The sequence below is a fragment of the Camelina sativa genome, chromosome 18 (assembly GCF_000633955.1).
Source record: "Camelina sativa cultivar DH55 chromosome 18, Cs, whole genome shotgun sequence".
Lineage (NCBI taxonomy): Eukaryota > Viridiplantae > Streptophyta > Magnoliopsida > Brassicales > Brassicaceae > Camelina > Camelina sativa.
Genome location: NC_025702.1, coordinates 17,030,093 through 17,050,401, shown reverse-complemented (window position 1 = coordinate 17,050,401; position 20,309 = coordinate 17,030,093). Strand labels below are relative to the sequence as shown.

The following is a 20,309-nucleotide window of genomic DNA, read 5'->3' as shown; positions in this document are numbered from 1 at the left end:
CAGTTTCAGTTTGTCTTCAGATAAGTTCAGTTTCAGCTCGTCTGCATACAACTTCGATTTCAGTTCATCATCAAATAGCTTCAGTTCTGTTTGAATCTTTGTGAGTCATACAGAATCTTTCGACATCCTGGCCAGATGCTCGACTCGCGTCAAACCGCAAAAGGGGAATAAGCCGAGCCCAGTATCTCGCTCCCCTCAAACTTTTAAAAGGGGAATAAGCCGAGCCCAGTATCTCGCTCCCTTCAAACTTTTAATCGAGGAATAAGCCGAACCCAGAGTTTTTATTTCGCACCTCAAACTCTCTGACGAGAGATAAGCCGAACCCAAAGAATTCTTTTTTGAATTGTTTCGCAAGTTCCGGTTTGGACGGATATGTAAGCCGAACCCAGAGTTTTAAATTTCGTCGTCCGACTTCCAAACTGGAACAAAGGAGGTAAGCCGAAATTCCGTACTTTGCCCTCCGCCAAAGCGCATGTACGCTTGGGTTAAATTACCCAATAAGGATTATTCGTGTAAAATTCCGAATAGAGTGAAAACTTTATTTCTTGCAAAAACAATTCGTCCAAATAATACAACTTCTCAGTATGTCTTCAGACAAGTTTCCAGTTCGTCTTCGGAAAACTTCTCAGTTCTTCCTTCAGACAACTTTCCAGTTCGTCTTCTCAGTTCTTCTTTCAGACAACTTCTCAGTTCGTCTTCGGAAAAGTTCTCAGTTCTTCCTTCAGACAACTTTCCAGTTCAACTTCGGAAAACTTCTCAGTTCGTCTTCAGACAACATTTCAGTTCGTCTTCGGAAAACTTCTCAGTTCTTCCTTCAGACAACTTCTCAGTCGTCCTCTGACGTTTCAGTGCCAGGTCTTCCTCAGACACCTCACTTCGAGTTCATCATTCATTTCGGAGACCACAAACCTAAATAGTCTGCAAAGATTGAGCTTTCTCTTCCGGAATTACGAGCTAGCTGGTCAGCAATGAAGAGAGCGACCAACTTACAAAAAATCATTATGATATGCGACACGTCTCAACTTGGATTAGCAACTGCTATGGTGCGTGATGTGAGCACGAGATCGGACACGCGTCCAGCGACGCTCGAGCCAGACCGGGACACCTTTCGGACACTCGTATCACTCGCGGGAAAAACTCATACCAAGAGTTCATCCAGGACTTCAAGAAACAAGATCAACCACTTCGTCCAAGCATTCGTCCAAGAAGACTGAGAGATCGACGCAGCCAAGACAACCATCGACGAGACCGTCTGTATGAGGGCGCTAAAGACGTTAGGATCATGACTCGTACTCTTTTTCCTTACTTCGGGTTTTCTCCCATGTGGTTTACCGGAGAAGATTTTAACGAGGCGACGAGTCCTGACGCACAAAATCAGTTCGCGTGCTCGGAATTCAGTTTTCCTAAAGTTTTGATCGAATATTTTTTCCTATAGTTCGGAAACTCGAATGGATAATCGAATCTACCGAACTGGGGGGGGACTAATTGTTGGTGCGGGATTTAGCACCCACGACATACCGATCTAAACCAAAGGTAAACCAAATAGACTTTGCACATTAACTAAACCGAGGGACCCCCTTTTGGGCTAGCTAAACTGGCCTATAAGCAGAAGCTCGGCGAAGTCACTTGACCGACCTCCGAGACCGCCCCCTAAGCCCGACTTGATCATCAGAAGAGGAAATTTACCATATTTGAAGATCAGAGATTTAAGGAAAATAGACTTATTTTATAATCAATGTATTCATATAAATAGGGAGAGATCCTCTCATTGTAAAGGATCCAGCAATTAATACAAAAACCCTGGTTCTTCATTGTTCTTGGGCAAAACCCTAACTTCTTTCTCAAGAGATCAGAACCCCTCTTTATTTTCTAGTTTTAATCCATTGTTTTAGAAGGAGATCTTAAGTGAATTTGTCCCCATTCAAACAAATTCATTGTGTGAATTCTAGATTCAACATCAAATCAATTTTGAATTTGGAATTCGGGTAGGGTTTGTGCATCGGATGGGTTACTTCTTTGTCTCGATCTAATCTATCAGGTAATAAAACTGAATTACCACCCCAAAAAAGAAAATTAGCCAACCACATAAATAGTATAGAATATATATATTCGTAATTTGTTGTGATTTGAATGTAGATTCTTATAGTTTGTAACTTTATAGTTGAAAAAAAAATAATAAATAAATAACTTTATATTATATATCCAATGACAGGATTAGAAGGAAAGAAATTGGAGTCAAACATAATTAAATGGTAAAATATACAACTTTTCCATATTTTTCTCATGGCATTGTGTATTGTATTATTTGATTCCAACTTTTTTTAGGTGAGAAGAATTTAGAAACATATTTGTGTCTCTTCTTCTTTATTTTTATTTTGTTTTCCATTGAATTCACTTATATCATGTAATTGGATCACAGGTAATTTAACTATGAATTCAACTAGACGTGTGAATGTATCGAAATGGGTTGGTGGTAGACCAGACAAAATATGTATATATACAGTACTCAATTCAATTGTGGGATGGTCCGTAAAACATGCAGAATAACATGTGGGAAAATCATGTCTTATCCTCCATATATGTGTGTGGTGGTCTCGCAAGCATATTGATTCTTGGACCAAATTAGATATTTATGACTTTCAAAATTATTGCACAAATTTATATTACTATGTTTTTGTCAATACGTAGAAAAACGTCATCGAAGTCCATTTGTTGCAAAGAAGTGAAAGCCATATATAATATGAGAGTTTAGACAACAAAGGGCATGAAAGTTCTTATCTTCAAAAATAATATGTTTCTCTACACTCGAACCAAATACAAACCATCATTTACCAAGTACTAGTGGTGGAGTTTTGTGCTGGTCTCACTGGCTTGATCTTTCTTGCTTCTAATGGAAACTAATTAACAGTGAGATCTTCAGTTCATGATGTTGATAGTTTCACAGATTAGTCAACCTTTTCGTCTAAACGTTTTTGATGGCCCCCTTGTGTCTTGTCAAATTCAAACAAACAAACAAAGCAAATTGTAAGGAATAATATATAGATATTGGTCATGTGAGTGAGAATCAAACCAAATTCTGCAAAACAAACTGAGAAATTGATTAGCCACCTATGGCTGAGGATGTGTTAATCATTTGAGCTCTTCGCTGAGCAAACTTTCGAAAGACACAAACATCTCTGAGCAAAGAGCAAGAAACCTGTCTTGGAACAGATTATCATTGTAGGTTAAGAGAAGACGATCTAGAGGCTCAAACTAAGGTCGTCTAATGTTTCATGCTTTAATAATTGTCTTGCAATGTAAGTGCAAAGATAGATGAAAGAAACAAAACTATGACTTGAAATGGTATATAATAGAATAACCGAAATACCTTTAAACTTCGACCTGCATCTCTCTGCCTCAAGATGCATATATAAGGATTGTTACGTAGGAGAGATACCGTCACCAGTCACCACTGGGTTGAAATTTCGAAGAAGTGATGATGGCGCTATCTCTCCTGCGAAGCAAATCTTTGTTCGCAGTGTCAAAACCATAGAAGAAGCAAGACCACTCATATGATATGGTTCTATATGTGTAATCTTTTTATTAGATTTATCTCATCCTTGAATATATTTACCAAGGGTCTAAGAAGAGTGGACTACATTTATACTCGTTGCTCTTTATTGTCATTTAGTTTGCCACTTTCTATGTGGCTGCAATCAAATGATTTTCAAAGATTATTATCCCAAGTGAGGTCATCGTGTTAACGTCATGATCTCCAACGATTTGGCATTAATTACCTTCATCTCCAAGATTTTATATTTGAATTGTTCTGTTTGCGTAGGTTCTGTAGTTGGTTTGAGCTCTTGATTTTGCATCTATTCTCAGACGTTACATATGTACATGTTCATTGACAATGGCGGGAAATTTGTTCAGTTTCATGCATCTGGAGGGTAAGACACGACACCAAGGTCCCATGGTAAATCTAAAAAGCAAATACATATCCATAACTAGTTCTTGTATAGTGTTGGTAGTGGTACTATATATGTACTATGAACAGATCCTAGATTGTCACTTTATAGCTCCACTTAAGCAAGTGGAGTCTTGTGACACTTATAGTTATCCATACCAACTAGCTAGGATCTAAAAATTATAATTATATACGCATAAATCTCAACAAAACACACATATGACATATTGATTGCTGATATATTAGTTAGATTAAAGGGTAATAAGTTAGCGTTATGAAAACCATTGCACGGAGTGGTTCTTGTTAAATGCCCTTGTCTGGTTTCTGCTTGATGATATGTCTTATTTTTTTTTTTGGACCATGCTTGATGTGTCTATTTCTGTGTAATAAATGGTGAAAAATGATGTTAAAGCTAGCAAATACTGTTCTAAGACTCTGGTTAATACAGAAGCTTTTAGGTGGAATTGCTTTATTGAACAAGTTGGTTTACAAAGTTGAGAAACACTTAGATATGTATGATTTTACAGGTGAGGCTGCATTTATTCTCTCGCTGAAAAAGAAAAAGCCTTATTGTCCTCGTCAATACTTTTACAAATCCAAATGAGAAAGAGAAGAAGAATCCAAACTAAGAGTTGTCTTTATTGTCATGCGGAGTAAAATAGGTAAATGAAACCTATATTTTGTTTTAAATTATTTTTACAAAAGATAATAAATATTTTCTTCATTATAAACTTATAATACAGTAAAACCTCTATAAATTAATAATATTGGGACTAAGACATTTTATTAATTTATAGTGATATTAATTTATCTATAAATTAATAATAATTATTTTATAGTGTAAATTAATAATTATTAATTTATAGATATATTTTTAATTGTTTATTTTTTTAAAAATTATGAATTGGAACAACTATAGCAAAATAAGATTAAACTTTCGGATGTTATAAATTTTATGGTTTAGGAATTGAACTTGTAATATTTAGAAAGCACTATTTACAATAAATTACAAATATTATAGACAAATTGACTTATACACATGAGACACATAAATTCAAATCTATGAATAATAATATCAATTCTCCTATTTTAATAATCTGTCAAATTATCAAATTGTAAATGATGCATATCTAAAAATTAAAACTTTAAATTTAATTATTTGTATGACATGTTATAAAATATTTTAGAGATATCATTATAGGTTGAAAATACAACATTACAATTGTTCTATAGAATTGAGCTTTAAGAGAAACATACACTATTATATCAGTATATATATATATATATATATAAATTTACATAATTATTAATTTATGATATTATTGGAACCATATTTTATAAAGAGATTTCGAAAAAATTATTATCTTATTATCTTATCGAATATTGTTAATTTTTACACTGGCCCAATTTGGGACCAGCAAAATTTATTAATTTATAGTGTTTATTAATTTATAGAGTATTAATTTATAGAGGTTTTACTGTATATTCTTTCAATTCACTTTTTTATTTTCTCTCTTCCTTTTTTTTTGACAATCATTTTCTCTCTTCCTTTTTTAAAGTTGATTAATGCATTTAGATGGGAGAAGAGGATGAGACCATATACCTATTACTAATACTAAATCTCCAAGTATAAAAGCACAACACACACCACAGGACAAAAAATCTACTCTCATATAGTATTATACTTAATAGAAAGGGTACATTAATTACATTGACATAGTACTAGTATATATCTGTACCCACTTTAACCCATTACCAACTCAAGATCTTGTCTATTTTTTTCTTCTTTCTTAGATTTCTTGAAAACAAGATCCAAATTTTCTGAAATTTACTCTCTAAGAAAGAAAGAAATGCTGTCAACAACTCTTAGTGGGAACTATGGGTTTCCTCTCTGCATCTCTGGGATCACACAGCAACTAAGTCTCCCCAGAGAGTATAATATGTCTCTGTTACATTTTCTTTAACTCTCTGTTGAGATATTTTACTGTTTATTTGACTTGTCTCTTTCTGTTTCTGTCTCTACTACTCTCTATGTTGAAGAATGGCAGATCATGACAAGAGAAGGAAGGTGATACAGAGGAGGAGAAGGAGATCAGAAGGTAGCCATGGTGGTGAGGAAGATGCGGAGCGGCTTCAAGGGATGAGAGAGGATAAAGATGTTAGAGATCTAGTTGCTTTGTTACAAGATCTAGGCTTGTGGAGCTTTTCTTCTCACACAGCCAAAGCTGCTTAGTAGTGTTTGCTTAATTATTAAAAAAATCTAGGCTCGTGGAACTTTTCTTGTCCACACAGCTAAGGCTGTTCAGTGATTAAGAAATCCTAAAAACGCTTTTTATTTACATCTCTCTCTGAGTTATCTTTCTTGTAAAACTGCAGATCAGAATCTTTAGCTGGAAAACCTAAGTGTAGTTACTTGTTGTTGACACGTTTATTTGTCGTTGGTGTGATGTTTTTGGATGCTACGTTTGGCCTTATCCATAAACTTTGGTTTTTAGTTCAGAGCTTCTTTTCGTTTGATAATAATTTCTATTTTCATCAAGTCTTCATAACACCTTGGATCACCATCTGATCTTAAATCAATTCGTAGCAAAGCATATATACAAAACCTTAGCTAGTTCTGCATGATATCAACAACTAAATCAAAAAGTACAAGTGAAACACTCCAAGACAGTTTGTAAAATCTTGAAAAGCAATTTAACATGGCAATCAAGAAGACAAAGACAGTTTGTAACACAATTTCTAAATAACTTTTAGGCAAAATTATCCGGAAACTTGCATAATTGAAAACCATAATAAAAATGTCTCACAGATCCAAAAAAGAGGAAGAAAGAAGAGTCACAGAAATAAGAGAGAAAAAAAAAAGGCTCCAACGCCAGAGTTTTAAAACCATAAAGAGAGTCGATCAGAACGAAGGTCTCATCATTTGGCTCCCTTCTTGACTGCAGCCTTGGTGACCTTGGCTCCAGTTGGGTCCTTCTTGTCCACGCTCTTGATAACACCAACAGCAACGGTCTGCCTCATGTCCCTAACAGCGAAACGTCCCAATGGTGGGTACTCAGAGAAAGTCTCAACAACCATGGGCTTGGTTGGAGTCATCTTAACCATACCAGCGTCACCATTCTTCAAAAACTTGGGCTCCTTCTCAATCTCCTTACCAGAACGCCTGTCAATCTTGGTCAAGATCTCAGAGAACTTAACTGCAATGTGAGACGTGTGGCAATCGAGAACTGGGGCGTATCCGTTACCGATCTGACCAGGGTGGTTCATGATGATGACCTGGGAGGTGAAGTTAGCAGCACCCTTAGCTGGGTCATCCTTGGAGTTTGAGGCCACGTACCCTCTCTTGAGATCCTTCACAGCAACATTCTTCACATTGAATCCAACATTGTCACCGGGAAGTGCCTCTAGAAGAGACTCGTGATGCATCTCAACGGACTTAACCTCAGTGGTCAACCCTGTGGGAGCAAAGGTCACAACCATACCAGGCTTGATCAAACCAGTCTCAACACGTCCCACTGGCACCGTTCCAATACCACCAATCTTGTAGACATCCTGAAGTGGAAGACGGAGGGGCTTGTCTGATGGCCTCTTGGGCTCGTTGATCTGGTCAAGAGCCTCAAGAAGGGTTGGTCCCTTGTACCAGTCAAGGTTGGTGGACCTCTCAATCATGTTGTCTCCCTCGAATCCAGAGATGGGCACGAACGGGATTTTGTCAGGGTTGTATCCGACCTTCTTCAGGTATGAAGACACCTCCTTGATGATTTCATCGTACCTAGCCTTGGAGTATTTGGGGGTAGTAGCATCCATCTGTAGGAAGGAAACAACAATAAGGCACACTGTTAGCATAAATTCAAAAGAGGCAAGATCAATAACTAAAAACAATCAACAAGAAGCCAACTATTATACCTTGTTACAGCAGCAAATCATCTGCTTGACACCAAGGGTAAAAGCAAGAAGAGCGTGCTCACGGGTCTGACCATCCTTGGAGATACCAGCTTCAAAACCACCAGTGGTGGAGTCAATGATGAGAACAGCACAATCAGCCTGGGAGGTACCAGTAATCATGTTCTTGATGAAATCACGATGTCCAGGGGCGTCAATGACTGTGCAGTAGTACTTGGTGGTCTCGAACTTCCAAAGAGCAATATCGATGGTGATACCACGCTCACGCTCGGCCTTAAGTTTGTCCAACACCCATGCGTACTTGAAAGACCTCTTGTTCATCTCAGCGGCCTCCTTCTCGAACCTCTCGATCACACGCTTGTCAATACCACCAAGCTTGTAGATCAAGTGACCAGTTGTGGTCGATTTCCCAGAGTCGACATGGCCAATGACCACAATGTTGATGTGAAACTTCTCTTTACCCATAGCTGTAAAAAAAAAACCCAACAACGATTGAAACATCACAACCAAATATACAAGTCAACCACAAATAAGTCACAACATAATCATCAACTCAGTGTAAACCAAAAAACAAACAGATCTATCGATTTTAGAAGCAAACTCATCATCTACAGTTCATCAAATCTCTAAAGGCATCGGAATTACTAGAACAGCCTAGATGATACGCTACAACAACATTCGAAGACGATATACAAAGTAAAAGCCATCAGCAAACCAGAGGATTCTCTATCAGACTCAAAGGAGGTAATGCAGATCTATGAATAAACGGATCCTAAACTCAACAATCAAAAGCAGTATAACAAAAACGAGACTACAGCTACAGAGATGAGTCTAAACACAGCTTATGAGAAGAATCCTAAACCTAAACAACATACAGAAGATGAAGATCGAAAGCCTAAAAGAGACAGATGATAATCACCTGCAAGTAAGTATCTGAGAGAGGAGTCTTGCGGCTAAGTGAGACGGATATGAGAGCGCACCCTAAAACACGACGACTCAGGGGTACTTATAGCTACGAGGTCTCTAGGGTTTTCGCTTTCTCTTTGTGGTTCTTGTTTTTACTAATTTGCCCTTATGCGTTTTGGGCCTTTTTTTGGTTTTTTTCCTTGTGATTAGCAAGTAAAATTATACTAATTCTCTTTTCTACATTTTTTCGACTTCCAATTTTTCCAATTTGAATTATGTGATTGGTTAAGAAAATGCAATATTGGAGATTTTATTTTTTTTGTTCAACTTTAAAATGTAGATAATCCAAAAGGGTGGCGTTGATAAAATTATGAAATTAATAATAAATAATAAATCATAGCTAAATCATCGGACCTAAAACATTTATTTAAAATGCATTCACATAATGGAGTTGTTGATTAAATTCCTCTTGTTAGATTTACATAAACAAAAATCGTTGATATCCCTTTTAAATTCAATCAAATTTATAATAATTTTGTTTTTGTTACTATTACTAGGACCGGATCCGCGCTACAGCGCGAAGGAATATTTACAATACATGTAATACAAAACTCATAAAACATTCAACTTCAAAGTTAGTGAAGTTGAAGAATACTGTTTTCTTTTAAAAATCGATTACTTGATGAAATTGTTTGAATTTTACAGAAGAATACTCCAAAAAGACGAAATATAAAGAAGTTTTTTTTTATTATGTTTTTAAAACAATCATATGAATAAACACTGTAATATCTAAATTGTTTTCACTTTTTAAATGGCAGGTCAATCTATATTGACAAAAATGGATACTATGAGATGAAAACGATTACAGTGTGGAACTCTCCTAAAATAATTAGTTAAGTTACGGGCAGTCCATTGCAGCCCATAAAATCCCTTTTTATAATTTACAAACCCATTAACCTGTTTTCTCGGAACCTATTAAAGGCCTAGCTGATGTGGAAACCGATTATATATCCGATTGCACAATTCCGGGTTATTTCCAAAATTAAACCCGACTCAACCTTGTAAAATGTCTCATTTAGCCTTAATCCATAATTTTTTTGGTGTAACACGCAGGGGCATTTTTGTCAGGATCGAAGTTGTACTTCTCTTTTACTAATATATAGGGATTAAAGGAGAAGTTTAATTCTATCCCTACTATTAAAAGAGAATATAGCTATATATAAATTTCCTCCTAAACGTTGATACAAACCGTACGTGTATGTCGTCATTATGTAGCTATGGTGTTGGACATATAAAACAATCTACTAATTATGTTCCAAATTTTGCATTAAAGTTTAGTTTGCTTAATCAAAACCTTCTCTGGTAGGTAAGGCCACGACATGCACACAGCTTTTAACAAGTCGTGAATAAATTTTTAGTCAACAAAGTAACATATTGATTCCACAATTTACTAACCAGCATTAACTAGATCTGAATCTCATAACGAATTTTATTTAATACACATGTTTTCATTAGTCAACTCAACCACATATGAAAATTCTAAACCATTTAAGAACCGGTTTCGCTTGGTTTACTCCATTGAATTTTTAACCAAACAAATCAACCGACTCTGAAAATTACTCATAATATAATAACTCGCTTTTTAAAAACCAAATTTACAAAATTATGTATTATAATAACATTTAAGTCATGGTAGAATATACATTGTTGAAATAACTTCACATACACAAACTAATACAACATATTAAATTTTTATTTTAAAATATAAAATATACAAAATTTTGTGTATAAAATAAAATTTAATCAGTGTTATAGCATGGATACTTATTTAAAATCATTAACAATATAAAACTTATAAAATAGGTGTCTTTTTTCAAGCCATCATATTTAACATATGATTTTATTGCATAATGTCTTATCCAAAAAAACTTTTTAAAATAATAACTTAAATTATATTTTATATAAAAATTATAATATAAATAAAATGAATTTCAATCTGTGCTATATATAGCTTGATTGATTTATCATCACTTAATTAACCTAATTTACATCTTAATCCTAATCTAATCAGAAAAAATCTTCCAAACAATGTCGACGAAGAGGATCACGTTAATAAGCAGCGATGGCGTATCTTTTGTGGTCAGAGAAGCGGTCGCACATAAGTCACAGAAGATAGCAGATCTTGTTAAAGACGATTGCACCAACAACAACAACAACAACGTAGTCGTCCCGCTTCCAAACGTGAAGGTCAGGATCCTCGCGATGGTAATAGAGTATTGCAACAAACACGTGGAAGGTGATCCCGACGAAGAAGCAGTCAAGGAGTGGGACACTGAGTTCATGAAGTTCAACGATCAAAACAAACTCCACGATCTCATGATGGCTGCGTATGATTTAAAGATCGAAGGCTTGATTCGTCTCACTTGCAAAACAGTCGCTGACAAGATCCCATACCAAACTGAAGATGAGGTACGTGCATTCTTCAAGATGAATGATGATTTGAAACCAGAGGAAAAAGAACAAATTCGCAGGGAGAATTCATGGGCCTTTGAATGACCCCTTCATCAACTTTTTTTTTTTCTTTTTCTTTTCCTTCTTTATAAATTCTTATGCAATTGTGTTTCTTAGACCTGAACAAGTTTAAAAACTTACTTTTTGATTCTACTCTACTAAGTAATATATAACCTTTTCCGAATGCATATAGTTTAATTTTACAATGTAATGCCGTAGCTAATCTTGGAAGCAACCACAAGTGCATGCATCTCCTAACTGTTTAGACTCAGCGTGATTTTTGAGAAGCAAACTCTTTAGTTGATGATATCCACATTGAGTGGAAGCCATACTAAATCATTGGACAAAGCTTTCGTTGTTTTGTAACAACATTGCTTCAAACATGGAATATATGAAAATATGGATCAAACATTTTTCATAAGCTAGCTTCATATGTCTAATATATATGTGTGTATTGTCCGAGGAGGTGAACGTTAATGTAAATGCTTAGTGCTTACTTGAGACTCGGTAATAACTTTAACTCTTGATTAAGTTTTAAGAGACTTTAGTTCACACACAGACTAACCTACAAAATTAATGATGAAACATGATCATGATTCATGAAAAAGTATCCCAAAAAATCAATCTGCAGAGATCATGGCCTCGGTTTGTGCTCTCTTAGTTTGAGTTTGAGTCTGTTTCCTCTGTTTTCAAGTTTCCGCAGGAATCTTCCAAATTCGATGGCCCTGGAGGTTATGTGAAGAGATATAAGAACGTTATATCATGTTTGCTAATAATTAACGCCTCATATACATATCCTGATGGTCATATACACTACCTTATATGATCTCTAAAAAGTACTTCAAGTTGTTTGTCAATTATGTTTCACATCATATGAATCATGTGCTGGAAAATCACATTTAAACTATATCTATTTTCATTGGAAAATCTTTTAAAATTGCAGGTTAGTACATTTGCATATTATTATTATTTAAGATAAGATTTATCAAATGCCAAGTAAAATAATTATACCGGCAAATATCAAACTCCACAAGATATTCCTCCCGGACCACCATAATTGAAAAAGAATCCGAGTGGAGTAGTCCAAAATTTGACTCTCTTACCAACTCTTAGCCCATAACATTTACTATCTAGCAACTCCTCTACAGGAAGAGTATTGATTCTACGTTTCTCATACTTAGAATTCAAAACATCAACATTTGAAAACAATGCTGCTCTCAGAGGACCGTGTGCCGGGAATTTTCCATTACCCATTGGAGGACTTAAACCAGAAGGTGAAGCCTGAGCTACACCTCCAACTCCGACCATATTTGCACCATCATCCATAAGGTGAAACAACTCTTTTGGCCAATATCCGATAAATGCATTAGGTTTATTTTGTATAATCCACCAGTTTCCTGTTTGTTGATCCTTTTGGTGTACAATGTACATTAAGAGACAAAACAAAATTCATTTGTTAAAATAAATTCGCAATAAAATTTTAAACATATTATAAAAACAAATAGTAATGTATAATATTAGGAAAACCACCTTAGCGATAGACCACTGCAACACTTCCTTAGCCCCAGGTTTAAAGTTAAAGGGTTGGACCATGGGAACCACACTTGATACTTGAACAAATCCTGGACATGCCATATTGTAACATCCGTTTCCATTTTTACCCTAACAAAATCATAGTTCATATATACATGTTCTTTGATTAAAAGATGTCACCATATATATAATGTTCACATGCATACCTTCCAATATCCATATGACCAAAGACGTCTGTCACTAAAAATGCTTGGATTTATCTGTAACAGAAGATTTGCAATATGGAAAGACTATCCAGAGTGTGAAACAAATTAAGAGAATACAAACCAATAAAATGTAAAACCTACCATCATCCCCACTGAGATGAAATTGACTTCACCATAGTATCCACTGCCTAGATACATTTGACTATATGAGGCTTGATCTTGTTCGATATCTAGGCTATAACCATCATGCCAAGCTGTTATACCATGATATGGACCACCGTGTTGCTTAACTCCAGCAATCTACCAATATATACAATAATATTACTGCTTGTGATTAATATACATATAGATAGTTATTAGATCAAAGACATGAAAAGTGAGAAAAAAATGAATGGCTTACATGTGTTCCAGGGCTATCACCTGATAGCGGATGGAAATATTTCTCGGATAAGAGTTCAGAGTTGCTGATAAATTCTTTTGTATTTCTCATTACTGGAACAGTTCCATATGGACATTTTATTTTCTCCTTATATGCTTTGGTGTTGTCAGTTTGATTATTTATTCCATATTGTATTGAAATTGATGGTTCCATCTACAAAAATATAAAAGGTCGTTTAGTCAAATTTAAACTCATATTTATAAAAAGAGGTGAAATGTACGCAGGAGACGAATTTCTGAAACTATGCACCTGGATTGTATGGTTTTTGAGAAGTGGGTGATCAAGTCCTGGTTGCTTATAAATATCTATGCAATCGTATGTTACATTTCCACTTATCTACCAATGACAAGAAGAAGAAAAAAAAAAGACATGAAATTAGTTTTGTAAACAAAAATAAACGAGACAATGTTGAATTAGAACCAAGATAGTAAAAGATGATGTTGAATCAATTAAACTTGGGACTCAATTTTTTTATTAGTTTGGAAGCTAACCTTGAAAGATGTGAGAGACAGTGCAGCTTGATCCGAACGAACCAGAGCTACTGAGAACAAAAGATATAAGAGACTCGTAATAACAAGAGCCATCCTAATTCTTGTAGACATTTGGATTAGTTTTATTTCCTTACAAATGATGTGAACTCTGTATTTATTTATACACAGCATGTATCACCAAGGTACAATTAGCACTGCACTTGATAATTTGTTCTTTTTTTTTAAGGAAATAAATCTATTCTCATAAAGGAAATATTACAATATTTGACTGAATTTTATTATATTAATGAAAATTGAAAAATTACGGAGACCATTAAGACTCAATCGTAACAGAATATATGATATTCTCTCATTTAAATAAATTTGTAAAAAAAAATCTGCTACCATTACAAATTTACAACGACATGTTTTGTAGACTTATCAATTTTCAAAATCTATGAAGAGCTTCCAACGACAATTTTGAACATGATCATGAGTGGGTGATGAACAATTTTCCTAGTATCAATGGTATCGAAATATATATTTAGAAAACACAAAACATTCCACTAGACGTATTAAATTAATTCGATATATACAGAATGTATGCAATACGCCATAATCAAATTGCGGCATACCAGTACAAATCAATCATGGTACGCCTAACCGAATCACGGTTTAATCACTTAACCGCTATGCAAGAACTAAAAAAGAAAAGGGACGAAGCAACAACTATGCAAATGATTACAATTAACAAACAATCGTTAGCAACCTAGCTGGCAGCTTTCGGGTGAAAGAATCAACCTTTCGTCTTCTCTTTAGCTTGCTAAAGGAGGAGAAGCTTCTCTAGGTGGCGAGCTCGGGGGAGAAGATTCGAAATTCGGGTTTCCAGGGCAAGACTTAGCAAATTGGCAATAACGACATTTCCAACGTTCTTCTTCAGGAGTGTACTCAGAGTCTCGTTCATTTCTCCAGAACTCAATGATCTCTTTATATTTTCTCAGCACCCACTCATGATCATGCTGGAATCTAATCTCAGCTATTATAGATTGGTCCTTCTGAAACTCGTACCTGGTATAAAGTTTCCCACTCAGATGATCAGAGATATAATAATAATCTTCAATAAGATTGAGAACAAGTCATATTCTACTTACTTTAGTAGTAATTGATCGTTTGCTACCGGAAGCATCTTAAAAGTGTTTTCATAGTACCTAACTACCTCTTCAAGTGTCTACACCCAAGTAAGAAAACAGTAAGAATATCAATAAGAAACACATCAACTTTAGCTTAGTGAAAGATATATTGTGTAAAGTCAAAGATTAGTATACCTGAGCTTGGATACCTGCGTTAGCAATGTGATCTCTCACATCTTGGGATAAGACATAATGGCGATTCAAAGAGAAGTAGTCGAAAAAGAGTCCTGTCGGGAACCCTTCTTTCACAACAGTGTCCCATAGAAGCTTATAAAGCATTAGCTGAAGCCTATCAGATATAATTATTTAAGGACAGTTAAGCATAGAACTCCCTAGTATTCAACCAAAACCGAAAAACGTGTACTTTAACTCTAGAAGCACTTACCTTCCATTCCTCCTCTGTGGCTCAGCTGGGAGTGTATCACGGAGTCGAGTCTTTGTATCTATCAATATTGGTCCCGTATCAGAAGACTCTTGTGCGTACGCGTTTCTAAGCTCGTCAATAATTCCCACAATCCATTGACCTCCAACAAATCCTAGGCTGATAATGATAAAAATCATGAATGAATCAATTGGCATAGATACATTACCAAGAACAACTGGGTTACACAAGAAAGTAGGCGTAAGTAACTATAGAACGATCATGAAACTAAAACAAATGCCCTGAGCAAACTAGATCACGCAAAGTTGCAAACTTGGATCAAAAGAACAAGACAACTAATGGCAACCGAACTCCATATGAAAGTTTCATTTGATGATGATTACCAGAAAACACAATCTAGCTTGAAAAAGGTAAAAGCTTTGAGAATGTCACAACAAGAGGTGTAGAAGGAACTCACAGTAGCAATTCACGAGTTCGTCCTTCAAACAAGAATTGATTAACACCAGCGATGGAATTTAACAGCTTCAACGCCCACTTATCTTCATTTGATTCAACTCTTACTCTCACCTTTCTAACTACCTACCCCATTTTCATAACAGAACAACAAGAAGATGTTGTAAGCTAGTAGAAGATTGAGTTAGAAACAATGAGACCAACACTAAGATCCAATCAATCAAATAGAGAGTAACTGTACCTCTTCTTCAAGCTGCAAATGACGAGCCTGGCCAGCTTTCATGGCTTTACTAACTTTTCTCCTGCCAAAACAGAGAACATTCTCCATTTGTTTCTCACACCATTCCTAAAAACAAATACAGTTCCAACATCGGTGCTTAATCCTATGATCTAGATCTCAACTGAATCGTAAGAGAAAGAAAAAAAAGAATAAGAGAAACGTACTGTGCCGGTGAGATCTGTGACACCTAAAGCTTGATTTCTCCTAAATCGACGCAGATAAGAGTCTTCGATATCCGAACAGGATGCGGAGAGTTTCCTCTTGGTAAAGAGACTAATCGAACGGATGGTTGTTTTTGGGCTTCCGCCGGCGATCAACCGTGACGGAGAAGCCGAACGGATCGCACAAGGAAGGATGGATCGGGTGGCTGCAAGAGCTGCATCGAGGATAGCCATTTCTTCTTCACTGATGATCTCGATTGGGATCTCGGGGTAGACATGGTGAGATTGAGGAGGGCTTGAAATAGCATCTGTAGCGGATTGAGCGGGCTTAGTGGATGAGTCGGAGGTTGACTCGGTGGCTGACTCGGCCATGTTTTTTTTTTTAAGCGGAAGCAACGTGTGGTCTTCTTCTTCTTCCCGTGGCCATGTAAAAAATATTCAAACTAACAGGGTAAAAAAGTAATAATAGTTGGGAGTAAAAAGGTAAAAAATAAAACTAACCATTGGGTTTGGGAGTGGTGAAGTCGAGAACCATTGGGTTTGGGAATGGAGTTTTTTTTTTTGTTTATGGTTTTTGTGAATTCATGTCCCAAAACAGCAAAAATAGACAAAGTTATTGGAAACGATTCTTTCTTTACTATCGTCATACTTAATTAGCAGTTTTGTGTTTGGCCAGAGATTTATTCAATATGACCTCTATTAAGCACTTTATTAGATTTGGGAATTGGTGTTTCCCGAAGAACATTAGAAGTCTTGAAAGCTCTATAGATAATAGATTATTATAGAAAATTGACTCAAGGATCAAGAACGAAGCAACTTTGGTTTAAGTCAATTTTCTGTTCCGAATTCAACAGGCATGTATTTAAAAGAAACGTTAATATTTTGAAAATGTGAAATTTGATGGCACTGAAGCCTGATGTGAAGAGATATCAAAACGTTACATGGGTAATGGATTATTATTAGTTACCCTTCATGTCAACTGATTGACGTTTGCTAATAATAATTAACGCCTCATGTCTGGTTTGAGTTACAATCTACCCACTCCCTTGATCTCTAAAAAGTACATCAAGTTGTTTCTAAATTATGTTACATATCATATGAATCATATGCTGGAAAGTTACATTGAAGCTATATCTATTTCTACTGAAAAACATTTTGAATTGCAAATTACTACATGCCAAATAATTATGAGGAGATCAATGTGTCTACAACTATTATGAAAGCCTAATACCAAAGAACAAAATTGGTGTTTCTCGAAGAACAGTGAAGTCATGTCAAGCAATAGGTCAAATACAAAAACTGACTAGAGGAATAAGAAGAATGAAGCTACGTTGGTCCAACTCAATTTATGTTCTGAATTCAACATGCATGTATTATAAGAGAAACAAGTGAGTCACAGAGATAAAGAGAAAAAAGAGAGGCGCAAAAGCCATCAAAGTTTTAAAAACCACAAAACCATAAGAGTCAATCATAAACGAAGGTCTCATCATTTAGCTCCTTTCTTGACTGCAGCCTTGGTGACCTTGGCTCCAGTTGGGTCCTTCTTGTCCACGCTCTTGATAACACCAACAGCAACGGTCTGCCTCATGTCCCTAACAGCGAAACGTCCCAATGGTGGGTACTCAGAGAAAGTCTCAACAACCATGGGCTTGGTTGGAGTCATCTTAACCATACCAGCGTCACCATTCTTCAAAAACTTGGGCTCCTTCTCAATCTCCTTACCAGAACGCCTGTCAATCTTGGTCAAGATCTCAGAGAACTTGACTGCAATGTGAGACGTGTGGCAATCGAGAACTGGGGCGTATCCGTTACCGATCTGACCAGGGTGGTTCATGATGATGACCTGGGAGGTGAAGTTAGCAGCACCCTTAGCTGGGTCATCCTTGGAGTTTGAGGCCACGTACCCTCTCTTGAGATCCTTCACAGCAACATTCTTCACATTGAATCCAACATTGTCACCGGGAAGTGCCTCTAGAAGAGACTCGTGATGCATCTCAACGGACTTAACCTCAGTGGTCAACCCTGTGGGAGCAAAGGTCACAACCATACCAGGCTTGATCAAACCAGTCTCAACACGTCCCACTGGCACCGTTCCAATACCACCAATCTTGTAGACATCCTGAAGTGGAAGACGGAGGGGCTTGTCTGATGGCCTCTTGGGCTCGTTGATCTGGTCAAGAGCCTCAAGAAGGGTTGGTCCCTTGTACCAGTCAAGGTTGGTGGACCTCTCAATCATGTTGTCTCCCTCGAATCCAGAGATGGGCACGAACGGGATTTTGTCAGGGTTGTATCCGACCTTCTTCAGGTATGAAGACACCTCCTTGATGATTTCATCGTACCTAGCCTTGGAGTATTTGGGGGTAGTAGCATCCATCTGTAGGAAGGAAACAACAATAAGGCACACTGTTAGCATAAATTCAAAAGAGGCAAGATCAATAACTAAAAACAATCAACAAGAAGCCAACTATTATACCTTGTTACAGCAGCAAATCATCTGCTTGACACCAAGGGTAAAAGCAAGAAGAGCGTGCTCACGGGTCTGACCATCCTTGGAGATACCAGCTTCAAAACCACCAGTGGTGGAGTCAATGATGAGAACAGCACAATCAGCCTGGGAGGTACCAGTAATCATGTTCTTGATGAAATCACGATGTCCAGGGGCGTCAATGACTGTGCAGTAGTACTTGGTGGTCTCGAACTTCCAAAGAGCAATATCGATGGTGATACCACGCTCACGCTCGGCCTTAAGTTTGTCCAACACCCATGCGTACTTGAAAGACCTCTTGTTCATCTCAGCGGCCTCCTTCTCGAACCTCTCGATCACACGCTTGTCAATACCACCAAGCTTGTAGATCAAGTGACCAGTTGTGGTCGATTTCCCAGAGTCGACATGGCCAATGACCACAATGTTGATGTGAAACTTTTCTTTACCCATAGCTGATCAAACGCAACAAAAAAACGAAAGATCAGAATCAACAAAAGTAACAAATACCAAAACCACGAGACATCAAATATACCAAATCTAAGGAAGATCATTAAACAAACACATCAGAAATTAGCGATAACATTAGCCAAATCAGAGTCAAAACGATTAAACGAACAGTGAAATTCCAGATCGCTATGACTATAAGCTAAACAACAACACGCGAAGACGATATGAAAAGTAAACGCTATCAGTAAACGAGAGGATTTTCAGAATCAAAGAAAGCAATACAGATCAATGAACAAATAAATCTAAAATCGAGAATCGAAAGCAGTATAACAGCAAAGAACAAACGATAATCACAGTGAAATTACAGCTAAAGAGATGAACCTAAACACAGCCTATGAGAAGAATCTAAACCTAAACAGCATAAAGAAGACGAAGATCGAAAACCTAAAAGAGAGAGATGATTATCACCTTCAAGAAAGTATCTGTAAGATCAGTCTTGCGGCTACGAAAGTGAGAATTATGAGAACGCTCTCTAAAACTGGACGAACTCAAGGTATTTATAAGCTATAAGCTCTCTAGGGTTTTCGCTTTCGCTTTCTCTTTGTGGTTCTTGCTTTTACGAATTTACCCTTGTGCGTTTTGGGCCTTTCTATTGTTTTTGTTTTAACCTTTCGATAAACAAGTAAAATTTAAAATTCTCTTTTCTACTTATAAGTTGTACGTTTTCTCAGAATTTCGACTTTTTTTTTGTTCAATTTGAACTTGTATAAAACTTATTTTTATGTGACTTGGTTTACAAATGTAATTACTTTTGTGCAAAGTTTAAATCAAAAGGGTTTTTAGATCAAATGTAACCCCTTGTCGTCATGGGTTTGCTTTGATCAAATTAAATCATCGGACATAAAACATTTGATTAAATGCATTCACATTATGGAGTTGTTGATCAAATTCCGCTAGTTATTATTAGCTTTACATAAACAAATCTATACTAATTACT

General features: G+C 36.3%; 6 protein-coding genes across 7 annotated transcripts; 2 read left to right on the top strand and 4 right to left on the bottom strand.

Annotated features, from left to right (window-relative positions):
- Positions 5,726 to 6,443, top strand: LOC104762150 (the record flags this gene model as incomplete). The annotated part of the gene is given in 2 exon segments (XM_010485386.2): positions 5,726 to 5,879; positions 5,987 to 6,443. Coding segments are annotated over 2 exon segments (276 nt in total). The 3' UTR covers positions 6,180 to 6,443.
- On the bottom strand, positions 6,695 to 19,840 carry LOC104762149 (elongation factor 1-alpha 1). 2 transcript variants are annotated; one of them, XM_010485385.2, is made up of 3 exons: positions 8,769 to 8,862; positions 7,853 to 8,316; positions 6,695 to 7,753 (listed from the first exon to the last, which is right to left on the bottom strand). In XM_010485385.2, the coding sequence occupies exons 2-3, from the start codon at positions 8,312 to 8,314 to the stop codon at positions 6,866 to 6,868; spliced, it is 1,350 nt and encodes a 449-aa protein (XP_010483687.1). In that variant the 5' UTR covers positions 8,315 to 8,316; positions 8,769 to 8,862; the 3' UTR covers positions 6,695 to 6,865. The 2 variants fall into 2 exon arrangements, with proteins under 2 accessions (XP_010483687.1, XP_019095502.1); XM_019239957.1 differs by lacking the exon at positions 8,769 to 8,862 and adding an exon at positions 19,781 to 19,840 and having other exon boundaries at positions 6,707 to 7,753.
- On the top strand, positions 10,844 to 11,311 carry LOC104763608 (SKP1-like protein 1A). The gene has a single exon (XM_010486962.1). The coding sequence runs from the start codon at positions 10,844 to 10,846 to the stop codon at positions 11,309 to 11,311; it is 468 nt and encodes a 155-aa protein (XP_010485264.1).
- LOC104762148 lies at positions 12,287 to 14,038 on the bottom strand. Its single transcript, XM_019239966.1, has 6 exons — positions 13,936 to 14,038; positions 13,694 to 13,780; positions 13,147 to 13,305; positions 13,006 to 13,059; positions 12,797 to 12,928; positions 12,287 to 12,676 (listed from the first exon to the last, which is right to left on the bottom strand). Exons 1-6 carry the CDS (start codon positions 14,026 to 14,028, stop codon positions 12,287 to 12,289), a joined length of 915 nt encoding a protein of 304 aa, XP_019095511.1. The 5' UTR covers positions 14,029 to 14,038.
- On the bottom strand, positions 14,472 to 16,783 carry LOC104762146 (exonuclease V, chloroplastic). The gene is made up of 7 exons (XM_010485383.2): positions 16,384 to 16,783; positions 16,181 to 16,285; positions 15,944 to 16,065; positions 15,490 to 15,645; positions 15,240 to 15,393; positions 15,066 to 15,142; positions 14,472 to 14,982 (listed from the first exon to the last, which is right to left on the bottom strand). Exons 1-7 carry the CDS (start codon positions 16,750 to 16,752, stop codon positions 14,730 to 14,732), a joined length of 1,236 nt encoding a protein of 411 aa, XP_010483685.1. The 5' UTR covers positions 16,753 to 16,783; the 3' UTR covers positions 14,472 to 14,729.
- On the bottom strand, positions 17,708 to 19,866 carry LOC104762145 (elongation factor 1-alpha 1). The gene is made up of 3 exons (XM_010485382.2): positions 19,781 to 19,866; positions 18,854 to 19,317; positions 17,708 to 18,754 (listed from the first exon to the last, which is right to left on the bottom strand). The coding sequence occupies exons 2-3, from the start codon at positions 19,313 to 19,315 to the stop codon at positions 17,867 to 17,869; spliced, it is 1,350 nt and encodes a 449-aa protein (XP_010483684.1). The 5' UTR covers positions 19,316 to 19,317; positions 19,781 to 19,866; the 3' UTR covers positions 17,708 to 17,866.

Bases quoted from the DNA above. Each gene is read 5' to 3' on its own strand.
- LOC104762149 (XM_019239957.1), bottom strand. From the start codon at position 8,314: ATGGGTAAAGAGAAGTTTCACATCAACATTGTGGTCATTGGCCATGTC. The intron at 7,754-7,852 runs GTATAATAGTTG...TCCTTCCTACAG, and splicing joins TGATTTGCTGCTGTAACAAG to ATGGATGCTACTACCCCCAA.
- LOC104763608 (XM_010486962.1), top strand. From the start codon at position 10,844: ATGTCGACGAAGAGGATCACGTTAATAAGCAGCGATGGCGTATCTTTT.
- LOC104762148 (XM_019239966.1), bottom strand. From the start codon at position 14,028: ATGGCTCTTGTTATTACGAGTCTCTTATATCTTTTGTTCTCAGTAGCT. The intron at 12,929-13,005 runs GTATGCATGTGA...TGATTTTGTTAG, and splicing joins GGTCATATGGATATTGGAAG to GGTAAAAATGGAAACGGATG. The intron at 12,677-12,796 runs GTGGTTTTCCTA...GTACACCAAAAG, and splicing joins TGCAGTGGTCTATCGCTAAG to GATCAACAAACAGGAAACTG.
- LOC104762146 (XM_010485383.2), bottom strand. From the start codon at position 16,752: ATGGCCGAGTCAGCCACCGAGTCAACCTCCGACTCATCCACTAAGCCC. The intron at 16,066-16,180 runs GTACAGTTACTC...AAAATGGGGTAG, and splicing joins ATTTGCAGCTTGAAGAAGAG to GTAGTTAGAAAGGTGAGAGT. The intron at 14,983-15,065 runs GTAAGTAGAATA...ACTTTATACCAG, and splicing joins AACGATCAATTACTACTAAA to GTACGAGTTTCAGAAGGACC.
- LOC104762145 (XM_010485382.2), bottom strand. From the start codon at position 19,315: ATGGGTAAAGAAAAGTTTCACATCAACATTGTGGTCATTGGCCATGTC. The intron at 18,755-18,853 runs GTATAATAGTTG...TCCTTCCTACAG, and splicing joins TGATTTGCTGCTGTAACAAG to ATGGATGCTACTACCCCCAA.